The following is a 27889-nucleotide window of genomic DNA, read 5'->3' as shown; positions in this document are numbered from 1 at the left end:
TGTGTGTGTGTGTGTGTGTGTGTGAGTGAGCACAGCAAGGACATGTTGTGGTTAGTCACAAGTGTTCAGGGCTAATGTCGTACTTACACTGGGGGACCGCAACACGGTGGCCTAGTTCGAACCCCGGCCGGGTCATACCTAAGGGTCGCATTTCATCTCTTTTGCAACTGTCTCATCTCCGCCCACCCCTTCCTCACACTGAATACAAATTACATTGAAACTCACAGTAGATGTCACTTCTCAATCAGACACATCGACAGACACGGGTACACATTTTACCAGTGTCTCAAGACAGCAGACAGCATTCACAACCTTGAATGACGGCTCCGCCCATCATTATTTTTGTATTAAAACAGCAGACACACTTCACATCACTCACTATACATCGGCTCCACCCTCTAGTCTATTTTTCTCCTTGTATATATAGATCTCCCATGTGTACGTATATAGCTCACACGAAACGTCAATACGGAACGACTGAAGGTTTGCCCCAAGTGGGGAAAGCAGGTTTATATTGCCGTCAATAGTGATGTGACATCCAGCTAATCGTTACTAGTGTAACTAGGGACTGGCATTACAGTTCTCGTGTCACGGGGGTATATTTACAGAGGTTATGAAGAGAAAATCTGAAAAATTCAAGTCTTAAAATGGGGGTATATTTACAGAGGTTATGAAGAGAAAATCTGAAAAAATTCAAGTCTTAAAATGGGGGTATATTTACAGATGTTATGAAGAGAAAATCTGAAAAATTCAAGTCTTAAAATGGGGGTATATTTACAGAGGTTATGAAGAGAAAATCTGAAAAAATTCAAGTCTTAAAATGGGGGTATATTTACAGAGGTTATGAAGAGAAAGTCTGAAAAAGCAAGGTCTTAAATGTGTTAAGTTGGTGGGGTCTTAAAAGGTAGGCCCGGTTCCACTGTATTTGTCACGACTGGGGTTTGGATATTTCGGGCCATTCCTCCCGTTTCCACTCGGTGTGGTATACCCTCTGTGGGCACTTTCAAATGATGCCCCATTCCGATCCGTGCTTTCACTGATGAAAAAACTTGATTCAAGAAAACTAAAGACTGTGAAGGTTTTTGCATCCGTCCACGCACACTCTCTCTCTCTCTCTCTCTCTCTCTCTCTCTCTCTCTATCTACTATTTATCTATCTCGCTGCCTGTTTGTCTGTCTCGGTCCATCTCTCTCCCTATCTGTCTCTCCACCTTTACTCTTTCACTGTTTCTCTCTCTCTCTTTCTCTCTCTCTCTCTCTCACATACACACACACACACACACACACACACACACACACACACACACACATTCATGTTTATTTAATAATTTATTGGTACAGTACACGATCAATATCAGTATAGTTTATTTTTTTTGTTTTTTGTGTGTGGTTGTGTTTTTTGTGGTTGTTTTTGTGACTGAGCGGTATTACCTGCGCCAAGCCTTTCTGTTAGCCGTTATAAAACGTGTGACCCCTAATGGCACTGCAGCTTATCACCAAAATGACCGGCAGACCATCATCCCCGTCCTCTTCCCCCCCCCCCCCCCCCCCCCCCCCCCCAGCATCTCCCTCCCACGACACGTACTGTCCTAGGTATCCACCCCCAAAGTCACACTGTGCCGATACTCTCTTTTATCCCAGTGTTCTTTTGAAGCGCACAGTATCAGTAACCCCACCCCCAACTCTGTGACCTGGCAGTGCGCGGATTGTGTGCGTCTATTGGACTGTGTGCTCGATCTTTCTGGGCTGGAATACCACCCTCATACGTACCGGATTGAACCCTCAGTGCTTTAGTGTACAGTGGGACCCCCCTTTTCACACCTCCAACAATCTGAGAAATTCAAGTCTTGAAAAGGAGGAAGGCTTAAAATGGGGGTACATTTACAAAGGCTATGAACAAAAAGTCCGAGAAAATTTGTTTGTTTGTTTGCTTTAACGCCCAGCCGACCACGAAGGGCCATATCAGGGCGGTGCTGCTTTGACATATAACGTGCGCCACACACAAGACAGAAGTCGCAGCACAGGCTTCATGTCTCACCCGGTCACATTATTCTGACACCGGACCAACCAGTCCTAGCACTAACCCCATAATGCCAGACGCCAGGCGGAGCAGCCACTAGATTGCCAATTTTAAAGTCTTAGGTATGACCCGGCCGGGGTTCGAACCCACGACCTCCCGATCACGGGGCGGACGCCTTACCACTAGGCCAACCGTGCCGGTTGTCCGAGAAAAGAAGGTCTTGAAAGGGAGGAAGTCGTACATTAGGGGGTCTTAAACGGGGGGTTCCACTGTACCCTTATACAATACCAGATTGAACCCTCAGTGGGTTTGTGTACTCGCCTCAACTCTGTGTGTCGGGCGGGAGCGGTGTAGGGGAATTTTGACATTTGATAAGGGTTAGCGGAGCATGGTGGACCACAGTCAACCTGTTCAGTGCTTGTCTTTGGCAGGCTACGGTCGCACGTGCATGCACTCAATTCTTTCGGAAATAACTGACACCGCTGGGTCGGGGTGGGCAGGACGTACGGGTTGAGGAGCTGGTGATGGTGGGCGTTAGGTTGGTGACTGATAGACATCCTCTGCTCAGTGGTTGAGGTGTGCTGACTTATCACTGTCGTGATTTTCAAAGTCCTCTGTGCCTTGTCTTTGTACTTTGCTGACTTCCACTGTAGAGTGATGCTTTGAAATCGATACATGTACATGAACCGTGTTCGTGTATATGCTGTTACTTTCTGATTTATATGTAGATAAGATTGCAACAGGAACTCTACTGCTCAGTCTAGAGACCACGTGTTACTGTCTGGCATCTGCCTCGAGAGCCTGAGAAAAATGTCCTTCTTTCTTTTTGCTGCGATGCCCGCAGAATATCCCTCCGTGCAATGTTGCTCTCAGGCACCTTATGTTGTCAAATCATTTTCTCAAAAATTGGCAGCATTGGGTAACAAAAGTCTCTATCAGTTGTCCAACCATTTTCTCAAAATCGGCAGCATTGGGGTGACAAAATATCTGACAGAGTTCTCTCCTCTCGTGTGTTGCAGCAATGATGTCATCAACTCTGGTGGAGACGGTGTCCATCAACTATGAGGACTTCAACGACAGCTTCCTGACGTGCGGCACGTGCCTGTGTATGTACGACGGCACGGAGAGGACGCCCAAACTGCTGCCCTGCTCGCACACCGTCTGTCGCTCCTGTCTCGAGAGAATCGTCGCTGCACAAACTTTAGGTAGGTCTGGTTGTCTCTTCTTTATGGTACAGTGGAACCCCACTTTAAAGACCTTCAATAATCTGAGAAAGTTAGGTCTGAAAGTGTGGGAGTCTTAAAAATGGAGCTAAATCTACAGGGGTTATGAGCAAAACATCTGGAAAAGTGCAATCTTGAAAAGGAGGAAGCCTTGAATACAGGGGAAATGTGCTGGGAGGGGATTTCAAAATTCTTACCATTGTTTTAAACGGTGGATCAGTTCTGCAACTGCTCATAAGCGCTAGAGTAAGAAAGAAAATACATCTGGAATGTAAGCTGTGATGAAGAAGATCGAGATTTTAGAATAATCTTGATGCATGGAACCAAAACAAAGTTGTTTCCCTTAGCCCTTATAAGAGCATTATGTTGGGCCACTGATTTATTACAGTGGAACCCCCCTTTTAAGACCTTCAAAAATCTGACAAAATCAGGTCTTAAAAAGGAGGGAGTCTTAAAATCGGAGTAAATTGACAAAGGCCTTGTCCAGAAAGTCTGAGAAAAGAGGGTCTTAAAATCGAGGGAGTCTTGAATTTGGAGGTCTTAAAAGGGGGGTTCCACTGTATTTTTGTTGTGGATGTAATGAAGAGTGACCATGAAGTGGGATTGAGAGGAATGCTGTTAGCGTTGACACAGGTGATTGAATTCTCTCTCTACCTCTCCTTCCTTGATTGTCCAGGTAGCCAGGTAATGAGTCTCCTTATTGATTGTCCACCATCCAGTTAGGTGTGAGAGAACAGGTCTAGTTCGGTGTAAGCAAACACGCACAGGCTGCCAGAGAGCTTTTGGAATACCTCCATCCTCTATCATATTTCTACTGAGGTGCACGAGAGGGTTGATAGTTATCAACCCGGCAGGAGCCAGCCACCGTGTTGGATTGGTTGAAATTGAGATGTGTTGTGATTTCAACGAATCAGGCCCCACGGTTTGTTCCCACCTGTTTGGGTGGCACCCACTTTCACTTCATGCCCCTCATAGCCAGCCCTCAGGTTGTGTGAATTTTACGCATGTTTTGGGTATGCGGGGAGAAGCATATATCCTGATAAATTATAGACAACTTAAGTAATCTTTCAAAAGAAAATGAATTTAACCTCTGTAAAAGTTGTCTGCAGTGTTTCTCTTAGACAGCAGGTTGGCTGTGTAATCTGCACATATTTAGAGAATGCCTGGAGAAGCAGGGATGAAGTGTTTACATGACTGCAATTATTCATGGAACAAAATGAGCCTTATCGCTCCTATTTTATCATTTACTTATTTTTCATTTTACATTGTGTGCAGATACAGGCTCATATCATTAGTGCACAGACAAGGAATGAACTTCTGTTTGTATTTTATTATTTGTTTAATTCTTATAGTACTGTGGGTTGAAACAGAAGAAATTGAACCACCATGCACAGTTCTTCATTTATTGTATGTTTGAGGTTGTTGTTTTTTGTGTGCAGACACAGGTTCATGCAAATTTATTCATTTATTTTATTTTCATCGACATTGTTTTGTGTGTGTGTGTGTGTGTGTGTGTGTGTGTGTGTGTGTGCACGCCCAGTTTCATGCGAATGTATTAATTTATTTTATTTTTGTGTGTGTGCACACACAGTCTCATGCGAATTACTTCATTTATTTTATTTTCGTGTTTTTGTGTGTGTGCAGACACAGGTTCGTTCCGCTGTCCAATATGCAGGGAGACCATTCACATGCCACAGGGGGGAGTGATTGCCTTCCCGCCCAGTTTCATCGTCAACCAGCTCCTAGATCTCATGGCTCAGCAGCGACGAGACGTTATACCTAAGTGTTCCGTTCACACAAACCAGGTGGGTGCATGATTCTGGAAGAACTACACTAGCAGTCTAACGGGCCACTCCACCCCCAAGCCCCCGTTTCCTTCATCCTTACCCCAGAACTAGAACTAGAAAAACTACAGCAGTCTTCCCACCACCCCACCCCCAAGCCCCTGTTTCCTTCATCCTTACCCCACTAGAACTAGAACTAGAAGAACTACAGCAGTCTTCCCGCCACCCCACCCCCAATCCCCTGTTTCCTTCATCCTTACCCCACTAGAACTAGAACTAGAAGAACTACAGCAGTCTTCCCGCCACCCCACCCCCAAGCCCCTGTTTCCTTCATCCTTACCCCAGAACTAGAACTAGAAAAACTACAGCAGTCTTCCCGCCACCCCACCCCCAATCCCCAAGCCCCCATCTCCCTCATCCTTACCCAAGAACCCACCCTCTTGATCCTGTCCCTAATTTCAGAATAGGGATAAACATCTTAAATTCCTTCTTTAATTCCATATGGGTCACCCATTACCCACATACTCGTATTATCCGGGCTGCCCAGTTCAAATGACCTCATTGTATAAACTATAATACATCTTTGTTACAAAGATAATCCTTCAGAAAATGGTGGATTGGAGAGTCCTAAGGTGTTTGATGATTACTTCATGAAGTCTTAAGGCCAACAACAAAAATAGTCTGTTTACAGTAACATAGGCAAAAATAATAGGGTCGGTAGGTCGGGATTTTTTTTTTTTTCCCAAAAAAAGTTATTTTGCCAAAAAAACAAGACTTTTAAAAAAAAAAAATAATAATAAAATTTTTTTTTTTTCCCCCAAATGCCAAAAAAAGTCTAGGGTCGCGCGAAAAAATAGGGTCGGTCGGGATACCGTAAACAGACTATTTTTATTTCTTTTTGGCCCAATCAAAAACTCCCAATAGTTTCAGACATACAGACACTTTTGTGAGGCTCTGGGTCGTCCACGACCAAGGAAGCACGGTGAAGGTTAAAACTGTTGTGGGTATTATTAAAACTGTTGTGGATATTAGGAATTACGTAACAGCCAAAGGTCATTGGTATCCTGCAACTTCACTCTCTGTAACTTGACTCTCTTTCTTTCCCCAGGAGCTGCTGTTCTGTGAGACGTGTGACATCGTGTTCTGCACACAGTGTATAGACTGCGGCCTGCACAGCGGTCGAGGGGCCAGCGAACACACCGTCATTCCATTCGCCATCGCCATCAAGAGGATGTCCGAGATCCTACTCTTCAAGGCACACCTGTGCATCAAGGTACTGGTCAAAACACACATGTTACGGCCTGGAGTACTTGAATTAAAGGTCAAATACGTCATTTAACTCCTCCCCAAAATACTGCTAAATCCACAGTCAAGTCATTGACCTCCCCCAAAAATAAATATGATGTGCAACATGTTTCACCACTCATACTGCAAGCTTCTCTTACCTAACCTAAGCTTTAACTTATGGAACACCAAAACTGACTTTTTACTTGTTTAGAATCTTCCGGTAGATTTCCGAAATCTACTTGTAGATGAGCAAATCTACGGGGTTTCTCTGAACTTGATTGGTTCTCTTAACAATACCAATAACAATTTTGTAATCTACCGGGAGATTTTACCCGGTAAAAAGTCAGTTTTGGCGTTCCATACCAACCCTTTGTTTCCATCTCACTTGACAGAACCTCAACTCAGCATACGACGCAGTGTCGGAAGAGCTTCGCCAGCTAGAACTGTCGGTGGACAAGACACTGGACAGCATCAACCGCTCGTTCCAGGACGTGATCGCAGTGGTGGACCGGCGGCGCCACGAGTGTCTGCAGTGGGTGCGGAAGATCAAGGAGGAGAAGAAGAACATCCTGAAGGAGCAGCTGGACCTGATCCAGGTGGAGAAGGAGAAGGTGCAGGAGGAGTGTGACGGCCTGCAGTACCAGGTGGAGGTGAGGGCTAGCTAACTTCATTGTTGGGCCTTGCCTTCAATCAACCCACCAATCTGATTCTTTCTTCTTGTTCTTCTGCTTGTTATTCTTGTTCTTGTTTTTCATCTTCCTTATGTCTTTGCCGAGGGGAGGGGGGGCAAGGAGGAGGGGGCATGCTTTGCAGAGAAGGGGGAGGGGGGGGGGCGCAAAAGAGGGCTAACTTTGCAGGGGAGGGGGGGGGGGGGGGCAAGCTGGAGATGGCAAACTTCGCAGAGGAGGGGGGATAAACGGTTGACAGTTGACTCTAAAGGCCTCACTTTCTTGGCAGGTGCGGAACATCACCAAGAAGATCTCAGACCTGAACGAGAAGCTAGACACCACCAGCACGCTGTCAGAACCACGGGAAAACTCCTTCCTGCGCTATGACTACAAGCACAACGACGCGCTGCGCGAGATCGCCAAGGCCATCAGTCACTTCGGCCACATCAGCACCAGCACCACTTTTCCCGCACTTAGCACCGCCAAGGTGTTCCCCACCACCGCACACCTACGCTCGTCCATCAGGATCAACACGGTGGATTACCACGGCAACCCGCGCATGACCGGCGGCGACCCGCTCCTCGTGGACCTGAAGACGGAAAAGGGAGACAACCTCGAGCACAAGATCAAAGACAATGAGGACGGGACGTACGACGTTCTCTTTCTACCACAAAAACCCGGCCGACTGAAACTGTGCGTCAATATATTCACTCGGCCCATCAAGGATAGCCCTTACCCTGTGGAAGTGTCAGATCATATAAACCCTCTGGCTCGCTTTGGTTCACGAGGCTCCGGGCGGGACAACTTCTCGCAGCCTGTGCGGATCTGTGTCGGATCCGATGACGCGATATACGTGCTGGACACCGGTAACAGTAGGATCAAGGTGCTGTCCCAGGCGGGGGACTGTGTGCGCACGATAGGACCCGACGGCTTAGAGAATCAAAGCGCCACCGGAATGGCGCTCATGCCCGACGGCAACCTGGCGGTCGTCAACTGGCGCACGCGGTTGGTGTCAGTGCTGACCCCGGACGGGTCGCTAGTCAAACACTTCACCAACCCGGGCTTCCAGGAGCCCATCGATGTGGCCGTCAACAGCCGTGGGGAGATCATCGTGGCGGACGCCGGCGCCAGCAAGATCTTCATCTTCGACAGCTCCAGCAACCTGACCACCACCTTCGGTAGCCGGGGCGACAAGGACGGGCAGTTCAAGCTCATCTCGGCGCTAGCCGTGGGCAAGAACGACGAGATCCTCATAGCCGACCACCGCATTCAGATCTTCAGCAAAGACGGGAAATTCTCGCGCCGACTGGTGGACTCTGGGAAGGGTCAGTACGGAGGGATCTGCGTTGACGGCAGCGCGCACATCCTGGCCACCAAGACGGAAAAAGGGCGGAGCTACGTGCAGATTCTGAGCGCGGGGGGAAAGCCGCTGTACGTGATTGACAGCCAGGAGGACCGACTGAAGCGCCCCAGTGGCCTGGCCGTGATGCAAGACTTCCGTCTTGTGGTGGCCGACCTGGGTAGCGACTGTGTCAAGAAGTACAGATACAAGTGATCACACAGGTCTGTACACACACACACACATACACACACACACACACACACACACACACACACACACATACACACACACACACACATACACACATAGGTGGTTTTACAGTCATTTGGGGTCGGCTGTGTATCAAAATGCCATCTTGCTCAAAACACAGGCATTTGGGGTCTCTTTTGTTTTAAGTGTTAGAAAGTTTCTTAAAACTTCAATGAGCGTTAAATGCCATTTTAAAGTGTGAAAACTCATTTCAGGAGGTTATTACATAAAATGCAACCTCCAGCGTGATTTTTAGAAAAACAGACATTTGGGGACGATGTTTGCTGTACAGCAGTCAAATGGGGACGTATGTGTACAAAAAGTGCAGAGCTAGAATTATGTTATCGGTGCTATGAATGTTTTAGGTGTTAGAAAGTTTGTTAAAACTTCAATGAGCGTTAAATGCCATTCTAAAGTGTCAAAACTCATTTCAGGAGGTTATTACATAAAATGCAACCTCCAGCGTGATCTTTTAGAAACAAACAGGTATTTGGGGACGATGTTTGCTGACAAGCAGTGAAATGGGGACGTCCAAAAGTGCAGAGCTCCCGCAGAGCTATATGAATGGTTTCATCACATACATGGCGCTAGGCGACATATGTTGTGAAAAATTTTACAAATCACGTTTTTGCGCCCGATATTTTCTTGTCATCTCCAAAGTCAAGGGACAAACACGAAATTCCTTGACTTTTGGGGTAGCGCGACTCTGTTAATTTTAAGAATTAAAAAAAAAAAAAAATTCATTACTAGGATGTCCCATCGTTGGGAAATTCCGGTCGCTTCCTCCGAGTGGAAAGCTAGCAGTGACAGAGTCGCACTACCCCAAGTCAAGGGATCTATTAGTCCTGTTTCGCCGTTATCCCAATTCGCCCCATCCCATTTTGGCGACATTTCTCAGGCCAAGTGTCATTTTACCACCATATCATGTACCATTAGCTCCACATCCCATTTTGGCGCAATCCCGTTTGGCCGTTAGCCCATTTCGCCCCCATCCCATTTTTGCGACATTTTACAGGCCAAGTGTCATTTTACCACCATGTCATGTACCATTAGCTCCACGTCCCATTTTGGCGCAATCCCGTTTGGCCGTTATCCCATTTTGCCCCCATCCCATTTTTGCGACATTTCCTAGGCCATGTGTCATTTTACATGCCATTCTAAAGTGTCAAAACTCATTTCAGGAGGTTATTACATAAAATGCAACCTCCAGCGTGATTTTTTAGAAACAAACAGGTATTTGGGGACGATGTTTGCTGACAAGCAGTGAAATGGGGACGTCCAAAAGTGCAGAGCTCCCGCAGAGCTATATGAATGGTTTCATCACATACATGGCGCTAGGCGACATATGTTGTGAAAAATTTTACAAATCACGTTTTTGCGCCCGATATTTTCTTGTCATCTCCAAAGTCAAGGGACAAACACGAAATTCCTTGACTTTTGGGGTAGCGCGACTCTGTTAATTTTAAGAATTAAAAAAAAAAAAATTCATTACTAGGATGTCCCATCGTTGGAAAATTCCGGTCGCTTCCTGCGAGTGGAAAGCTAGCAGTGACAGAGTCGCACTACCCCAAGTCAAGGGATCTATTAGTCCTGTTTCGCCGTTATCCCAATTCGCCCCCATCCCATTTTGGCGACATTTCTCAAGCCAAGTGTCATTTTACCACCATATCATGTACCATTAGCTCCACATCCCATTTTGGCGCAATCCCGTTTCGCCGTTAGCCCATTTCGCCCCCAACCCATTTTTGCGACATTTTACAGGCCAAGTGTCATTTTACCACCATGTCATGTACCATTAGCTCCACGTCCCATTTTGGCGCAATCCCGTTTGGCCGTTATCCCATTTTGCCCCCATCCCATTTTTGCGACATTTCATAGGCCATGTGTCATTTTACATGCCATTCTAAAGTGTCAAAACTCATTTCAGGAGGTTATTACATAAAATGCAACCTCCAGCGTGATTTTTTAGAAACAAACAGGTATTTGGGGACGATGTTTGCTGTACAGCAGTGAAATGGGGACGTCCAAAAGTGCAGAGCTCCCGCAGAGCTATATGAATGGTTTCATCACATACATGGCGCTAGGCGACATATGTTGTGAAAAATTTTACAAATCACGTTTTTGCGCCCGATATTTTCTTGTCATCTCCAAAGTCAAGGGACAAACACGAAATTCCTTGACTTTTGGGGTAGCGCGACTCTGTTAATTTTAAGAATTAAAAAAAAAAAAAATTCATTACCAGGATGTCCCATCGTTGGGAAATTCCGGTCGCTTCCTCCCAGTGGAAAGCTAGCAGTGACAGAGTCGCACTACCCCAAGTCAAGGGATCTATTAGTCCTGTTTCGCCGTTATCCCAATTCTTCTCATCCCATTTTGACGACATTTCTCAGGCCAAGTGTCATTTTACCACCATATCATGTACCATTAGCTCCACATCCCATTTTGGCGCAATCCCGTTTCGCCGTTAGCCCATTTCGCCCCCATCCCATTTTTGCGACATTTTACAGGCCAAGTGTCATTTTACCACCATGTCATGTACCATTAGCTCCACGTCCCATTTTGGCGCAATCCCGTTTGGCCGTTATCCCATTTTGCCCCATCCCATTTTTGCGACATTTCATAGGCCATGTGTCATTTTACCACCGTGTCAAACCACTAGCGCCACATTCCATTTTGTCGCCATGCCGTTTTTCCGTCATCCCATTTTGCCGCCATCTCTATTTCGCGACATTTTGGATTGTGGCAAAAATGGAATTTGGCGTAAACGGAATGTCTTCCTAGTTGAATAACGCAGTATAGTAGTATAGTGAGGCTTGGCAAGAAGAATAAATAAAAAATGTGATGGCGGCCAAATGGGATGGTGTCAAAATGGGATGACGCGCTATTGTTATGACACGGTAGTAAAATGACGCTTGGCTTGTGAAATGTCGCGAAAATGGGATGGGGGATAAATGGAATACGGTGAAACGGCATGACGGCCAAATGGGATATGGTGTCAAAATGGGATGTTGCGCTTTTGTTATGACATGTTAGTAAAATGCCCTGTCACGTAGTCTCAATCCAAATTGGAAATCCATAGCATCATCATTATAATCATCCTCATCTCATTAATCATTCAAAATTATAAATTTTATAAAATGACGCTTGGCTTGTGAAATGTCGCGAAAATGGGATGGGGCAAAAAATGGGACGGCGGCAAAAATGGGATTGCACCAAAATGGGATGTGGATTAGCCACTAGATTGCCAATTTTAAAGTCTTAGGTATGACCCGGTGTGACGTTTTTATCTTTCGCCGTGTTGATATTTCGATTTTCGGCCTCGTTGATCTAGTATAAACTCTACACTGAACAAAAAACAAGTCGCGTAAGGCGAAAATACAATATTTAGTCAAGTAGCTGTCGAACTCATAGAATGAAACTGAACGCAACGCAACGCAGCAAGACCGTATACTCGTAGCATCGTCACTCCACCGCCCGTGGCAAAGGCAGTGCACGTGGAATTGACAAGAAGAGCGGGGTATTCGTTGCGCTGAGAAGGATAGCACGCTTTTCTGTACCTCTCTTCGTTTTAACTTTCTGAGCGTGTTTTTAATCCAAACATATCATATCTATATATTTTTGGAATCAGGAACCGACAAGAAATAAGATGAAAGTGTTTTTAAATTGATTTCGAAAAAGAAATTTGATAATAATTTTTATATATTTAATTTTCAGAGCTTGTTTTTAATCCGAATATAACATATTTATATGTTTTTAGAATCAGCAAATGATGGAGAATAAGATAAACGTAAATTTGGATCGTTTTATAAATTTTTATTTTTTTTTACAATTTTTAGATTTTTAATGACCAAAGTCATTAATTAATTTTTAAGCCACCAAGCTGAAATGCAATACCGAACCCCGGGCTTTGTCGAAGAGTACGTGACCAAAATTTCAACCAATTTGGTTGAAAAATGAGGGCGTGACAGTGCCGCCTCAACTTTCACGAAAAGCCGGATATGACGTCATCAAAGACATTTATCAAAAAAATGAAAAAAACGTTCGGGGATTTCATACCCAGGAACTCTCATGTCAAATTTCATGAAGATCGGTCCTGTAGTTTAGTCTGAATCGCTCTACACACACACACGCACACACGCACGCACGCACACACACACGCACATACACCACGACCCTCGTTTCGATTCCCCCTCGATGTTAAAATATTTAGTCAAAACTTGACTAAATATAAAAACACCCTTCGATAGTACTGATGAGCGACCTTGTGTACCTTACATTCATGGGGCCAAATTTGTCCAACCAATTATTTTATTTAACTTAGAAATTTGATTCATCCTAAAATGTTTCCCTTCTTACTCAAGGGACGTAACCACTCGGTACACGTTTTCGAAGAATTCGATTTTGGGAGTGAAATCTATTTAATTTCACAACCAATTTTCTTCACATGCAAGAAACTGACATGCTTTTCGTCCATAAATAATTTCCTTTCTTAATTTTACCAGGAAACAACATTTCAGTCTCGAGTAAATATCGAGGGGGAAATATGTACACAGGCGAAGGATGAAATCGTTACACCGGCCGAGGTTCGAACCCACGACCTCCCGATCACGGGGCGGACGCCTTACCACTAGGCTAACCGTGCCGGTTTACCCTTGAGTGACAGACGGACAGACAAAAGAATATACAGACAGACCGTAATTAACACAAACACACACACTCAGCAGAGCAAAGCGGTATGACACACACACTCAGCAGAGCAAGGCAGTATAACACAAACACTGAGTCTGATTTATGAGAATGAGAATGAGGGAGAGAGAATTGTATTGAATTGAATTGAATTAAATTGAATTGAATTGATCTTTATCTTAACACAAACAGAATAAGAAATGCTAAAATGCTCTCTTTTTCATCCCGCAGACAGTCAAAATTCTAATCAAAAACAAGGAAAGAGATAGAAATAAAAGGAACAGTTATGACAGCTTTACAGACAGACAGACAGACAGACAGAAAGAGAGACAAACAAGTCGCGTAAGGCGAAAATACAATATTTAGTCAAGTAGCTGCCATTTTTCAGCAAGACCGTATGCTCGTAGCATCGTCAGTCCACCGCTCATGGCAAAGGCAGTGAAATTGACAAGAAGAGCGGGGTATTCGTTGCGCTAAGAAGGATAGCACGCTTTTCTGTACCTCTCTTTGTTTTAACTTTCTGAGCGTGTTTTTAATCCAAACATATATCTATATGTTTTTGGAATCAGGAACCGACAAGGAATAAGATGAAAGTGTTTTTAAATTGATTTGGACAATTTAATTTTGATAATAATTTTTATATATTTAATTTTCAGAGCTTGTTTTTAATCCGAATATAACATATTTATATGTTTTTGGAATCAGCAAATGATGGAGAATAAAATAAACGTAAATTTGGATCGTTTTATAAATTTTTATTTTTTTTTACAATTTTCCGATTTTTAATGACCAAAGTCATTAATTAATTTTTAAGCCACCTAGCTGAAATGCAATACCGAACCCCGGGCTTCGTCGAAGATTACTTGACCAAAATTTCAACCAATTTGGGTGAAAAATGAGGGCGTGACAGTGACGCCTCAACTTTCACGAAAAGCCGGATATGACGTCATCAAAGACATTTATCAAAAAAATGAAAAAAACGTATGGGGATTTTATACCCAGGAACTCTCATGTCAAATTTCATAAAGATCGGTCCAGTAGTTTAGTCTGAATCGCTCTACACACACACACACGCACACACGCACACACACACACACGCACATACACCACGACCCTCGTTTCGATTCCCCCTCGATGTTAAAATATTTAGTCAAAACTTGACTAAATATAAAAAGAAACAAACAGACAGACAGACAGAGAGAGAGAGAGAGCCAGAGAAAGAGAGAGACAGAGAAACAGAGACATAGAGAGAAAGATAAACAGACACACAGACACCGACAGAAAAGTTGTGTGAAGAGCAGCTCAGCAGAATTTGTCTTACATTTTGGAAAGTTTTCTGACGATTTGGACGTGAAAACGAGACTGAACCCATGCAATAATTTTTTCAAAACTGCTCCGAAACTATCCCAAAATCAAGTAATTAAATGACATGTTGTTACTGTACGATAACTAAATCTTTCAATCAATCAATCAATATGAGGCTTATATCGCGCGTATTCCGTGGGTACAGTTCTAAGCGCAGGGATTTATTTATTTTTTATTTTATTTTTATTTTATGCAATTTATATCGCGCACATATTCAAGGCGCAGGGATTTATTTATGCCGTGTGAGATGGAATTTTTTTACACAATACATCACGCATTCACATCGGCCAGCAGATTGCAGCCATTTTGGCGCATATCCTACTTTTCACGGCCTATTATTCCAAGTCACACGGGTATTTTGGTGGACATTTTTATATATGCCTATACAATTTTGCCAGGAAAGACCCTTTTGTCAATCGTGGGATCTTTAACGTGCACACCCCAATGTAGTGTACACGAAGGGACCTCGGTTTTTCGTCTCATCCGAAAGACTAGCACTTGAACCCACCACCTAGGTTAGGAAAGGGGGGAGAAAATTGCTAACGCCCTGACCCAGGGTCGAACTCGCAACCTCTCGCTTCCGAGCGCAAGTGCGTTACCACTCGGACACCCACCCTAACCCTAACTAAGTCTTTCCGATGTATTGTCATTCTAACTTGTTTTATCACACCCGGAAAATATCACACGCAATATACTATCAATCAATCAATCAATCAATATGAGGCTTATATCGCGCGTATTCCGTGGGTACAGTTCTAAGCGCAGGGATTTATTTATCATTTTTTTAATCTTTTTCATTTTTTATTTTATGCATGCAATTTATATCGCGCACATATTCAAGGCGCAGGGATTTATTTATTCCGTGTGAGATGGATTTGTTTTTTTTACACAATACATCACGCATTCACATCGGCCAGCAGATCGCAGCCATTTCGGCGCATATCCTACTTTTCACGGCCTATTATTCCAAGTCACACGGGTATTTTGGTGGACATTTTTATATATGCCTATACAATTTTGCCAGGAAAGAGCCTTTTGTCAATCGTGGGATCTTTAACGTGTACACCCCAATGTAGTGTACACGATACTAGCGAAATTATAATTTTTTGTTTGTTCTATAAATGTGACATGCTTTAGGCTGTTATATACTACATTATAACCGAGATGATGTTTTTAGATCCACAGATTTAGGTCAAAAATATGATAGTTTTTCTGAGATGGTGCAGACAACGTTAACCCTCATATAAATTAAATGTATTCCATGGTGGAATCCTGCTTGCACAATCTAATCTATTCAATCTAACCTAATCATAGGCACAATCAATAGAATCAAAATCACTCACTTTTATTTTCTTGCCTTTCTGCTATTCCTCCCGTCTTTGAAAGATCACCAAAGTCATCAAAATCAGGTATTTACCACTGTATGCAACAAGTCTCACAAACTCGAATTATCTCTCTTGCAAACTGACAGATTTAACACCCGCACCATATGATGTCTGACCGGACAATTGCTAATTTGTAAAAAAAAGGGGGTCCTTTACGTCCTCACATGAAATTTTCCTTTTAGGGACATGAGTTGATGATACGCTAAAAGAAGAAAAGGAGGGAAAGAAAAGGGCAAGACCAAGCAATCCCGACCGTGATAGGACCCCGGCCCCGCTCTCCATGAATAAGGGAGGGGGGTGGGGCAATGAGAAATATACTCGGGGATAATTTTTCCTTTATATGCGTTGACTTCCTAGGGGAAGGACCATTAAAAACATGGATTTTTAATTCAATTTTAGTTTCGTTAAGAAAAAGATAAAACTCAGGACCACCTGTTAGAAGGTTTAAAAGTGACAACATTGTGAGAAAAATATAAAGAACATGCGCAAAACGTAATACTGATCTTCTATAGGGTAGTAACATTTGGATACATCATTTCATTGACGCACGCATGAGTTGCTATGCGGCATTTGTTAATTTTAAATGGGATAAAAAGATCTATCTGCGTTGTCCGTCGACCTCCCCGCCACTACAATAGTCGCAGGGGAGGCGACGTCACATTAGCAGTATTAACTGAGAGAGGAAACAGCTATCCTCTCGTTTATATAATCATGTTTTTATGTTTATTGTGTAATCCGAAAACAGGAGTTTAAAACCATCAGGAAAAAAAACAAAAAACACGCACTCGCCCGCGAGGTGGGGCAATGCCCTTCCCTCCCTGCGAGCTGTGTGTCCCCTTTGTTTAAGTTAATACCGTTGACAAATGACGATCATATATTTATGCTGGCTTTATTTTATTTTGCCCCCCATTTAGGGAGTCCAGAATTACAAGGGACTTGCAGTGATTTTTTAATTGTGAGAATTTCCTCAGACGACAGATCTCTGCTCCCCGCGAGAGCGCTGAGGGCCATGAGATAGGTGTCTGGTTTAGGGACGGACACTTTATTTTTTGTCACAAAACAGTAGGTATCCGTTAATAAGTTGATGAGAGCCTCGGGGCTCTGCTTCTGCCTAGCAGTCACCATAGAAGTGAGGCAGAGCTCCAGGTAGCCTCTCAGGTCTTTTTCTTCTGGTTTTTGGGTTGTTATGAACACAAAGTCTCTGTGACTATCGACTTTTTTTGAGGATTTTTGCTAATTTGCGAAACGAACTAACTTTATGTTGGCCACGACCTCTCAAAGGGGTGAGAACCGTGTCAGTGTATTAACCAATCATATGAACACCTTAATTGCCCGGCACGTGTGCTCTCAAAATCCACTGACCAATAGCCGACGAGAACGACATCACTGCAGGACGGTCAAGTCATGCAATCCAATTGGGCGGTGTTTATGATGCTCCCCGTGTCGACCACTGTTGCGTCTTCAAATGTCCAGTGTCAATTGTATTGGATGATTCTCAACGCCCAATACCAAACGCTTATAACTTTTATCAACGCAACTTTTAACTTGTACAGCCCCACTCCCGTCATCCTCCCGGCCCCACCCCCACACACCCAGCTTTTTCTTAGCGTACAACCACCTCATGTCCCAAATAGAATCTTATTCTGGGGACACAAATAGAAATTTACATACATTCAACTCGTGGTCAAAACAGCGTTTATGCTTGCGGCCATTGTCACCTAGGCGAGACCATGAAATCTTGGCGAAAAATGTTTAATATCTTTATTGTACAAAATAAAACAAACTAACAAAAACCGATTTTATCTCACAGAATATTATCAAGCTGTTCTCGCAACAACAACAACAACAACATCAACAACAACAACAACAACAACAACAACAACAACAACAACAACAACAACACCACTTCAGGGAGTTATTCCATGAAAAATGCATGGATGTATAATTTCTATTCGATTTTGTTTTCGCTGTGTACAAAAGGAAACAAACAAACTGACAATAACCGATTTTATCTTACAGAATATGATCATGCTGTTCTGGCAACAATAACAAAAACACTTAACAGAGTTATTCCATAAAATCGCATGGATGTATTATATATTTTCTATTCGAAAAAAACCCACCCGAATGTTATGCTTAAAGTATTCCCATGCACGTTTTAGGATTGGACATGAAACGGTTACCGAAGGTGCTTTTCCTCAGGCCCGTACAGACACTTCGGCATGCTTGAATTCTTTGACATTCAACAAGGCTTGAGTCGGTTTCGTGTAATCCCTTTGCCTAATCAGTCAAATTATACACGTCATAAAAAATGTTCCCGGCAGATATCAAACCATACGTGCAGAAGTATCGTCTGTTTCTCACGCGGGCTTAAAGCTTAATTATGATCAAAGCACTCTCTGAATGGTAACATGAAAGCACAGCTGTTTAATATTTTCCCACACACACACACGCACACGTGCGCACGAGAAAACATAAGACTTTCATAAGTAATGTGATTAATCAACATGAAATAAACTTTTTTGTTGGCTTCTAGCGTGAAAAAGCGCGTGGGTGGCACGAACATTTTCATAATAATAAACATCACCTTTATCACAGACTTATATCCCATTTCGTGACACCTACCACTACTCCACTACATCAAAGGATGTCTGTTGAGATAATCGAATGGTTCAAAACTTTCAAACCTGCGCGCATATTCTAAGCCGACTAACACATAATAGTCAAGGACATCATAAAATGGTTCTCGGTGAAAACTTGACCGAGGGCCATTTTACGACGTCCTTGACCAGATAGTGTTTATGGCCAAACCAAGCACAACCCGAGTGTGTCAAGTATACTCATGTGTGTTGCTTCTTGGACAATGTAAAGAACACCGAAAGTACTTCAATGCCGTTCTCGAGTTACGTTGACTTTTACAAAGGTTGCAGCTGACACGGCTTACGTAATCCGGTTTCCTGGTCATGTGTGTGAAAAATGTGTCCATTAAAAGCATAATCTTTAATTCATATATTATTTCAAAAAAGATGTTAAAACTAAGGACCACCTTTTGTTAAATACTTTAAGAGTGAAACGTAATGTGAAAAATAGAGAAACTGTGGCCTATTATGTGTTTTCGCCGGGAGGTGTCAATTGGCAGGCCAGGCACTTAATCACGCTTGACTCCCCTCCGCTTAAGCGGCAATCGTTTAGCAAGCGCCGGTGTCTGCTTCAAGAAAGCCCTTCACACCCGGATTAAGTGAGGGAACATCGAATAGTGACATTTTTCGATGTGATTTTTCGATTTCATAAACAACAATTTTGAAAAATAATATAAAAGAGATAAATATTTTGCAAATACCGTATCTAGGTGGTCTAAATCAGGCTACCAAAACTGTCTCGTTGTATGCCTTTTTTTTCTTCCAAGTATATACATCTATTGCAACAACAATAAAGAGTTAACAGGCAAGTGATATTTAATTCAGAAATGGAATACGCTTTAATTTAAAACAAAAGCACAACGAACAAGATGTTTTAATTTATTTCGCTCCAAGTCAAAATTTAAGCAAAACATCTAAATAGTTTTAAATGCGCATTTAGTCCGCTGTCGCACGGAGGAATGTAGGATTACCAAAACCGGCAAAATCAAAACTGGGCAAAACTTGATTTAAAAGAACGCCCCCCCCCCCCCCCCCCCCCTGTAGAATTTGCACTGCTAGATGCGTTGGCGGCATCCCATCCTGCCTCTCCCAACTTGCCGTATCCCAGTCTGCCTTACCCGATTTGCCGCATCCCGTCCTGCTGCTTTGTGTGTGTTAGTGCGTGTGTATTTGTGTTTGTGAGGCAGGGAAAGAGAGAGAGAGAGAGAGAGTGACTGAGAGAGAGAGAGAAAGAGAGAGAGAAACTAGAGAGAGAGGGGGGAGAGAGAGAGAAAGAGAGAGAGAGAGGGGGGAGAGAGAGAAAGGGGGAGAGAGAGAAAGAGAGAGAGAAAGAGAGATAGAAAGAGAGAGAGAGAGAGAGAGAGAGAGAGAGAGAGACACACACACACACATACACAGAGAAAGAGAGAGAGAGAGAGAGAGAGAGAGAGATGTCAACAAAATCAAGGAAAAGAAAAGCCTAACAAAGAATTTCAAGTGGCAGCCCAAATTTTCGACCTGTTCCCAGGCCTTCCTCAGCGGCGTTTAATTCTGCGAGACGCCAATTCATGCATCAAGTACTAAGCAACACAATACCATAGTTAATTCTGTTACGAAACACAAAGCAAATATTTCAAAGATAAAATCTACAAGACTTGACTAAAATTAATGTAAAAAATCAACAAGAAGAAACAGAGGCGAAAACAGTATTTGACTTTCAATGTTTTTGCAGCCACCGAGCTCGAAAGTATTCACTTAGATGCAATTCGAACCATTGTTGGAGCAGTCCGCGGTACAAGCCATCAAAAATTGTACGATGAGTCAGGCTTTATTTCATTACTAGAGAGGCGAAAACGTCATAAATTGATATTATTTCACAAGATCGTTCACCGCAAGGTGCCAAACTACTTATTAGCGATATTGCCACCATTGATATCAACTAATAACCCATATCACCGGCGCAGACCTCTAGACAGGAAAGTTCCATCGTTTAAAACTGAATTATATAGAAACTCATTTCTCCCATCTACTACACAACTCTGGAATTCTTTACCAGACTATATAAAACTTAGTGATTCCCTAAGTGAATTTAAGCACTTTTTGTCAAAAAACGATTTAAGTCCGCCGTGTTATTTTTATTCTGGAGATCGCATGTCACAAATAATTCACTGTAAGCTCAGGTTATATATAAGTGATCTCAATAACGATCTAGTGAGACGTCACGTTGCTACAGATGCATCTTGTGACTGTGGATTCCCGTCCGAATCCGTACAACACTTCATATTCGATTGTCCAAATTATCGCGAAGCACGTCAAAAAACTATACATACCCTCCCTAATCACACAATTCACCTCCCCCACCTTTTAAACGGAGACAGACAGTATTCTTTAGATTTGAACAGGAAAATTTTTTCCACCGTACACTCGTTCATTGAACGTTCAGGCCGCTTTGGGTAAGTCAGAATAAATGCTCTACAAGCCGGACAACAACTTAAACTTCTGCACATCTCCTACCCATCCCTCTTCTTTTATTCATCTTCTTTCCCTCCTTCCTTCCTTTACTGTCTTTCTTTATAATCATTATGCAACGTTCATTACGTTATTAATAGATTTGGTTTATTGAGACAAATTTTTCACCCGTTACCGCCTTATGTTGTACTGTCATGCAGGAACACCACTATAAGCTTCTAGCTTGTTGCTGTTTCTGTGAACTTTGTATACATGTCATGATTGTAACCCTTGTTAAAATAAACTTATGTCTAAACGGGAGGCACCCGCTATTGCCGCGGCCCGTTATTGCCGCGGCCCGTTATTGCCGCAACCCGCTATTGCCGCAACCCGTTATTGCCGCAACCCGCTATTGCCGCGGAACTTTGTTTGTTCTTTTTACATTTAGTCAAGTTTTGACTGAATGTTTTAACATAGAGGGGGAATCAAGACGAGGGTCGTGGTGTGTGTGTGTGCGCTGTATCACCATTTTCACCTCTTTTATGGTATCTATGACCATCACAAATCAGCTTTCCCTCCTCTGTCACCCGCGCAAATGGAAATTGTCTGTCTGTCATTCATGATAGCCTACCACGTCATCGGAAAAAACCGGTAGAAATGACGTTGAGCATGGAACAAACCCTCACAGTTCTGGCGTGTGTTGACAAAACCGAGTAAGTCCACTGAAGCGGTTTTTTTTTTTTATTGTATGAGTCCTCTGACAAGAATTTTGAAACTATCATTATACGAAAATTAGGAACCCCTTAGACTTACTTTGTTTTGCCAAAACATTCATGCATACTTGAAAAAGTTGTTTTTGGTTGTGGACTTACTTGTTCATATCTGCTTATTTAAGGACTCTAAAAAGTAGAAATGAACACAAAAGATGCGCATTGATTTGGTTTTTTTGATGAACGAAAAATATCTTCTTTTTTTTAAATGGACTTACTCGGTTTTGTCAGCACACGGCTGTTACGCGTGATTGTTCTGAAAAGTGACTATTACATGATTGTTCTGAAACTCTACTATTTATTTCATCGTAAACATGTAAGCCCTCATACGTGATTGTTCTGAAAGCTTACTAATTTACATGATTGTTCTGAAACTCTACTAAAGGTAAACTTGCTTCACCCGTGAAATGTTGTCAGATATGGAACAAAATGTATACCCCAGCCCAACGAAGTTGGAGGGGGGTATACTGGATTCACTTTGTTCATCTGTCTGTGTGTATGTCTGTATGTATATATATGGAACAATATTTTGATACAATGATACTAAATCTTAAGTGAAATTGATATTTATACCCCCTCCCAATGAATACAAACTCAACAAGTAATACGTTTCATACATTGAACATGTATTCTTTATTGTTCTCAACTCAAAATTCAAATTAAATCTCCAAAGACAAAAATTATTTATAATCTTCAAAAATGTAATTATTCTTCTTGAGTATTCCCAACTCAAAATTCTAATTACAGGTTTAAAGGGACACATAGAAACTTTTGATTTTCCCTCTTTGCCATGCTAAGGGGAAAATGGAAGCTAATTTTTGCCCCTTTAAAGACGAAAGGCACAACAAATAATTTTCACAAATGAAACTTTTTTTTTATGAACTAAAAATTCAAGTGGAGAGGGGATGAGAGACGTGAGGAGATGGCCGCGGTTGCAAGATGGGTGGGGAGTCTGGGCTATAAAGTTCTTGCACGCGAGACAATATACTTCTTTTTTGTGTGTGTGTGTGGGGGGGGGTATTTTGTTTATCAACTCTCTCTCTCTCTCTCTCTCTCACTCTCTCTCTCACACACTCTCTCTCTCTCCCTCTCCCTCTCTCTCTCTCTCTCTCTCTCTCTCTCTCTCTCTCTCTCTCTCTCTGTGAATATTTTTGTCATCCTAAATATTGGGGGGGGGGGGGGAAGACATGCTTGCCCCCCCCCCCCCCCCCCGCCCAAGGAACAGCAGCTGCCCCCCCCCCAACCCCCCAGTTTCCGACGCCAGTGCACTGAGTACATACGCACACACACACCACACATACACATGTTACGCGTGATTGTTCTGAAACGTGACTATTACATGATTGTTCTGAAAGTCTGCTATTTATTTCATCGTAATCATGTAAGCCCTCATACGTGATTGTTCTGAAAGCTTACTAATTTACATGATTGTTCTGAAACTCTACTAAAGGTAAACTTGTTTCACCCGTGAAATGTTGTCAGATATGGAACAATAATAATGTATACCCCTACCCCTGGTGGTTGCTGTGTAATAAAAAAAAAAGTGTCACTGAAAACAGATGTGCTAATAAATTTAGCTTTCATGTGTGTGTATGTGTGGTGTGTGTGTGCATATGTACTCAGTGCACTGGCGTCGGAAACGGGGGGGGGGGGGGGGGGGAGCTGTTCCTGGGGTGGGGGGGGGGGAGCAAACATGTCTTTTTGCCCTCCCCCCCCCCCCCTTCTAACATTTAGGATGACACAAATATTCAAAGAGAGAGAGAGAGAGATGAGAGAGAGAGAGAGAGAGAGAGAGAGAGGAGCGAGAGAGAGAGAGAGAGAGATTTGATAAACAAAATACTCCCCCCCCCCCAAACACACACAAAGAAGTATATTGTCTCGCGTGCAAGAACTTTATAGCCCAGACTCTCCACACATCTCGCAACCCCGGACATCTCCTCACGTCTCTCATCCCCTCTCCACTTGAATTTTTAGTTCATAAAAAAAAGTTTCATTTGTAAAAATTATTTGTTGTGCCTTTCGTCTTTAACGGGGCAAAAAGTAGCTTCCATTTTCCCTCTTTGCCATGCCTTTCGATCCATTTGGGTGACCTCGCCACCTAAGCATGGCAAAGAGGAAAATTCAAAAGTTTCTATGTGTCCCTTGAACCTGTAACTTGAATTTTGAGTTGGGAATACTCAAGAAGAATCATTACATTTTTGAAGATTATATATAAGTTTTGTCTTTGAACATTTAATTTCAATTTTGAGTTGAGAACAATAAAGAAGACATGTTGAATGTATGAAACGTATTACTTGTTGAGTTTGTATTCATTGGGCGGGGGTTCATTGTATCAAAATAGTGTTCCATTTACATACAGACATACACACAGACAGACGGACAAAGTGAATCCAGTATACCCCCTCCAACTTCATTTGGCTGGGGTATAAATATCAATATCACTTAAGATTTAGTATCATTGTATCAAAATATTGTTCCATATATACATACAGACATACACCCAGACAGATGGACAAAGTGAATCCAGTAGACCCCCCTCCAACTTCGTGGGGCAGGGGTATACATATTGTTCCATATATATCTGACAACATTTCACGGGTGAAGCAAGTTTACCTTTAGTAGAGTTTCAGAACAATCATGTAAATTAGTAAGCTTTCAGAACAATCACGTATGAGGGCTTACATGATTACGATGAAATAAATAGTAGAGTTTCAGAACAATCATGTAATAGTCACTTTTCAGAACAATCACGCGTAACATACACACACATGAAAGCTAAATGTATTAGCACATCTCTGTTTTCAATGACACTTGTTTTTTTTATTACACAGCAACCACCAGAATTTTGTATATGAATTATTCAAATGGTTTGATAAAGTGTCAGTTGATATGAACAAACCTCCCCCACCCCCTACACCTAAAAAAGGGAGTGGAGAGACGGATCAACTCAAACACACATCTGAAGCTGTCGCGCACACAGAAGACGGATCAACTCAAACACACTTCGTTGGGCAGGGGTATACATATATTGTTCCATATCTGACTACATTTCACGGGTGAAGCAAGTTTACCTTTAGTAGAGTTTCAGAACAATCATGTAAATTAGTAAGCTTTCAGAACAAACACGTATGAGGGCTTACATGATTACGATGAAATAAATAGTAGACTTTCAGAGCGGCAATAGCGGGTTGCGGCAAATAACGGGTTGCGGCAATAGCGGGGTTGCGGCAATAACGGGCTGCGGCAACAACGGGCCGCGGCAATAGCGAGTTGTAACCGTTTATACCAACAAAAAAAAAAGTTTTTGCAGAGAACTTGTTTACGGCAATAGTAGAAACTAACATGTTTTATGAACGTGTTTATGTTTTGCAATCTTGTTTCTGATTTATCCATCTATATATTTATTTACCTATTTTCACTTTACTTATTTAGTTCCGATCAAATGATCCGCTGCAAGAGCAGTTTGTAAATAAAATCAGCGATACAAAATGCCTCCGTTTCACTTAGATGGCGTATGGAAAATAATTAATAACCTTATTTTATGATGGGTGACCTCATTGCAAATTGCTGAAATTAAAAAACGATATCAAAAATAGAGTTACTAGACGGAGCCCTTCGGGGCGTTTAGTCATGCTTGAGACATATATTCACATGTTTTGATAGAGTATGTCCTTATCTGCGACCAAAAGACAAATTGTTGCTTCAACAGTGCTTTGAGCGGATCATTAAGTATTGCACTTTCGCGTCTAATAACGTACGGTGTCTAAAATTAATACGGCGAAGTGGTCTGAGCCTACAATGTTTAAATGTGTACACTACATGGGTGTGCACGTTAAAGATCCCACGATTGACAAAGGGGTCTTTCCTGGCAAAATTGCTTAGGCACAGTTAATAATTGTCTACCTATACCCGTGTGACTTGGAATGAAAGGTAAATATGCGCCGAAATGGCTGCAATCTACTGGCCGTATAAAATTTCATCTCACACGGCATCACTGCAGAGCGCCTAGAACTGTACCCACGGAATATGCGCGATATAAGACTCATTGATTGATTGAAATGTTGACTGCATAACTTCTAAAACTAGTTCCATGGTCTCATCCCTCCTCCCCCATCTACCCCCCCCCCCCCCTCATCCCCTATTTTAAAAAAATAAAAATTCTTTTCTTTTCTTGCTCCTCTTACAGTATCACAGTAAATGTTCCCAAATATATCCTAGTTACCTAAGAGGACGTTAATCCCCAAAGTCAGCCAGTCAGTCAGTCATTAAAGGCAAAAGCGAGGTAACGCACAACTGGGTCCGACAAGTAAAGCCGTCGCTGCCTGTGTGACAACCACCATAAAAATCTACCACAGCGGGAAACTTTCAATTTAAGTATTTTCAACCATCATTCAACTTACAATCAAAGGATGTCTGTTGAGATAATCGAATGGATCAAAACTTTGAAACCTGCGCGCATATTCTAAGCCGACTAACACATAATTGTTAAGGACATCATAAAATGGTTCTCGGTGAAAACTTGACCGAGGCCCATTTTACGACGTCCTTGACTCGAGTGTGTGACGTATTCTCATAAATGCGCTGCTCTTGGGCAAGGTAAAGAACCCCTTCGTTGTGAAGTTACACACGCGCAATGTCGAGACAAATTCATCAAAGACATGAACGCAATCATCCATGGAAAACGCGCTGATCATGCCTTCAATGCCGTTCTCGAGCTACGTTGACTTTTACAAAGGGTACAGCTGACACGGCTTACGTAATCTGGTTTCCTGGTCATTTGTGTAAAAAATCTGTCCGACAAAGAAAAACTGCCCAACGAATATAGATAGCTCGGTCGAAAAAAATACTACCAGCAAAATATCTACCCCCCCCCCCTCCCACCTCCGCCGAAGAAAGAGCACGGGATTCAATACATGATGATAGTTATTAAACACAAAGCAGTTGTTGCTAGGTTCAAGGCAATCACAAGATAGGAAAGCTTCGAGTCATCGACAATCATTCGGAGGTGTGTTTTGGAACAAATGTTGGAGAAAAGGGTAAATGTCGGCTTCTTTACAGACACTATCTAGTCTTATGTTTCTTGTTTGTTCTACCCTCTTGGGATTATGGAGTTTATGCACTGCCTTTTATAGTTAACTAAACTTTTGTATTTTTAATAGCCCATTGCAGTTGGTGTAGGCCTTAAGCTTATTTTAATCGTTTGTCCAGTATTTAATTTAGTTCTCAATTTTTGCATGAACTCAAATGTTTAGTGTTCTTAGTATGTCTTGCTAAACTAAGTTCTATTTAATCAGAGTATGTTTGCGTGTGCTTATACTTAGTGATATTGTAAAGCGCATAGTGCTTTTCGTTATGCGCTATAGAAATCTCCTTAATAAATAAATAAATGAATAAATAAATAAATAAATAAATAAATAAATAAATAAATAAATAAATAAATAAATAAATAAACATTCAAAACTGTGTAAAATGGTCGAACTGAAGTTTTTGCACACACAATATGACCATAACAATTATTTCTTAAACTCAAAGTACTGGACAAATTAACCCCTTCGTTGTGAAGTTACACGCGCGCAATGTCGAGACAAATTCATCAAAGACACGAACGCAATCATCCATGGAAAACGCGCTGATCATGCCTGTAAGGGCTGTTTTAAAGTCACTGAATGTCTAATGTTGATTGAAGTACATCATGTATGGTAACCACTTATCTCCCAATACCCCCTCGGACTGTTCTAGAACCCCTTGCAATGCTTAAAGATAAACTCCATTTCCTCACTTCATTTTGGCAGTTAAAACTGTCAAAAACATGATTTCACATTTTGGTCATGCTCGCAATAGTTATCTCCAATCGATGCTCATAATATTCTGCATGTTTTAGTTCTGCAGTTGCTCATACATCTTTTTATAGACATCGAAGACGTGTGCTGCTCACATACAGATCAGCATAAATCCATTTACTACTTAGATTGTTTAGTGTCTATAATTATGTTATTTGCTTGTCTGTCTGTCTTGTGCGTACTCCTTTCAAACATAAACAAACTC

At 42.3% G+C, this 27889-nt stretch overlaps 1 protein-coding gene across 3 annotated transcripts in view; it reads left to right on the top strand.

The window, feature by feature from the left end:
• LOC138978642 (tripartite motif-containing protein 2-like) overlaps positions 1-27889 on the top strand; it is a 273078-nt gene that overhangs the window by 207216 nt on the left and 37973 nt on the right. For all 3 annotated transcript variants that reach the window (XM_070351409.1, XM_070351407.1, XM_070351408.1), the window contains 5 exons: positions 3039-3224; positions 4887-5047; positions 6135-6299; positions 6706-6963; positions 7271-8544. In XM_070351409.1, coding sequence (XP_070207510.1) covers positions 3041-3224; positions 4887-5047; positions 6135-6299; positions 6706-6963; positions 7271-8536 — 2034 coding nt within the window. In that variant the 5' untranslated portion in view covers positions 3039-3040 and the 3' untranslated portion in view covers positions 8537-8544. The remainder of the gene's footprint in view (positions 1-3038; positions 3225-4886; positions 5048-6134; positions 6300-6705; positions 6964-7270; positions 8545-27889) is intronic.

Source organism: Littorina saxatilis, linkage group LG10 (genome assembly GCF_037325665.1).
Source record: "Littorina saxatilis isolate snail1 linkage group LG10, US_GU_Lsax_2.0, whole genome shotgun sequence".
In the NCBI taxonomy this organism is placed as follows: Eukaryota; Metazoa; Mollusca; class Gastropoda; order Littorinimorpha; family Littorinidae; genus Littorina; species Littorina saxatilis.
The sequence above is the reverse complement of the archived record's forward strand: the minus strand, read 5'-3'. Positions and strand labels throughout refer to the sequence as shown.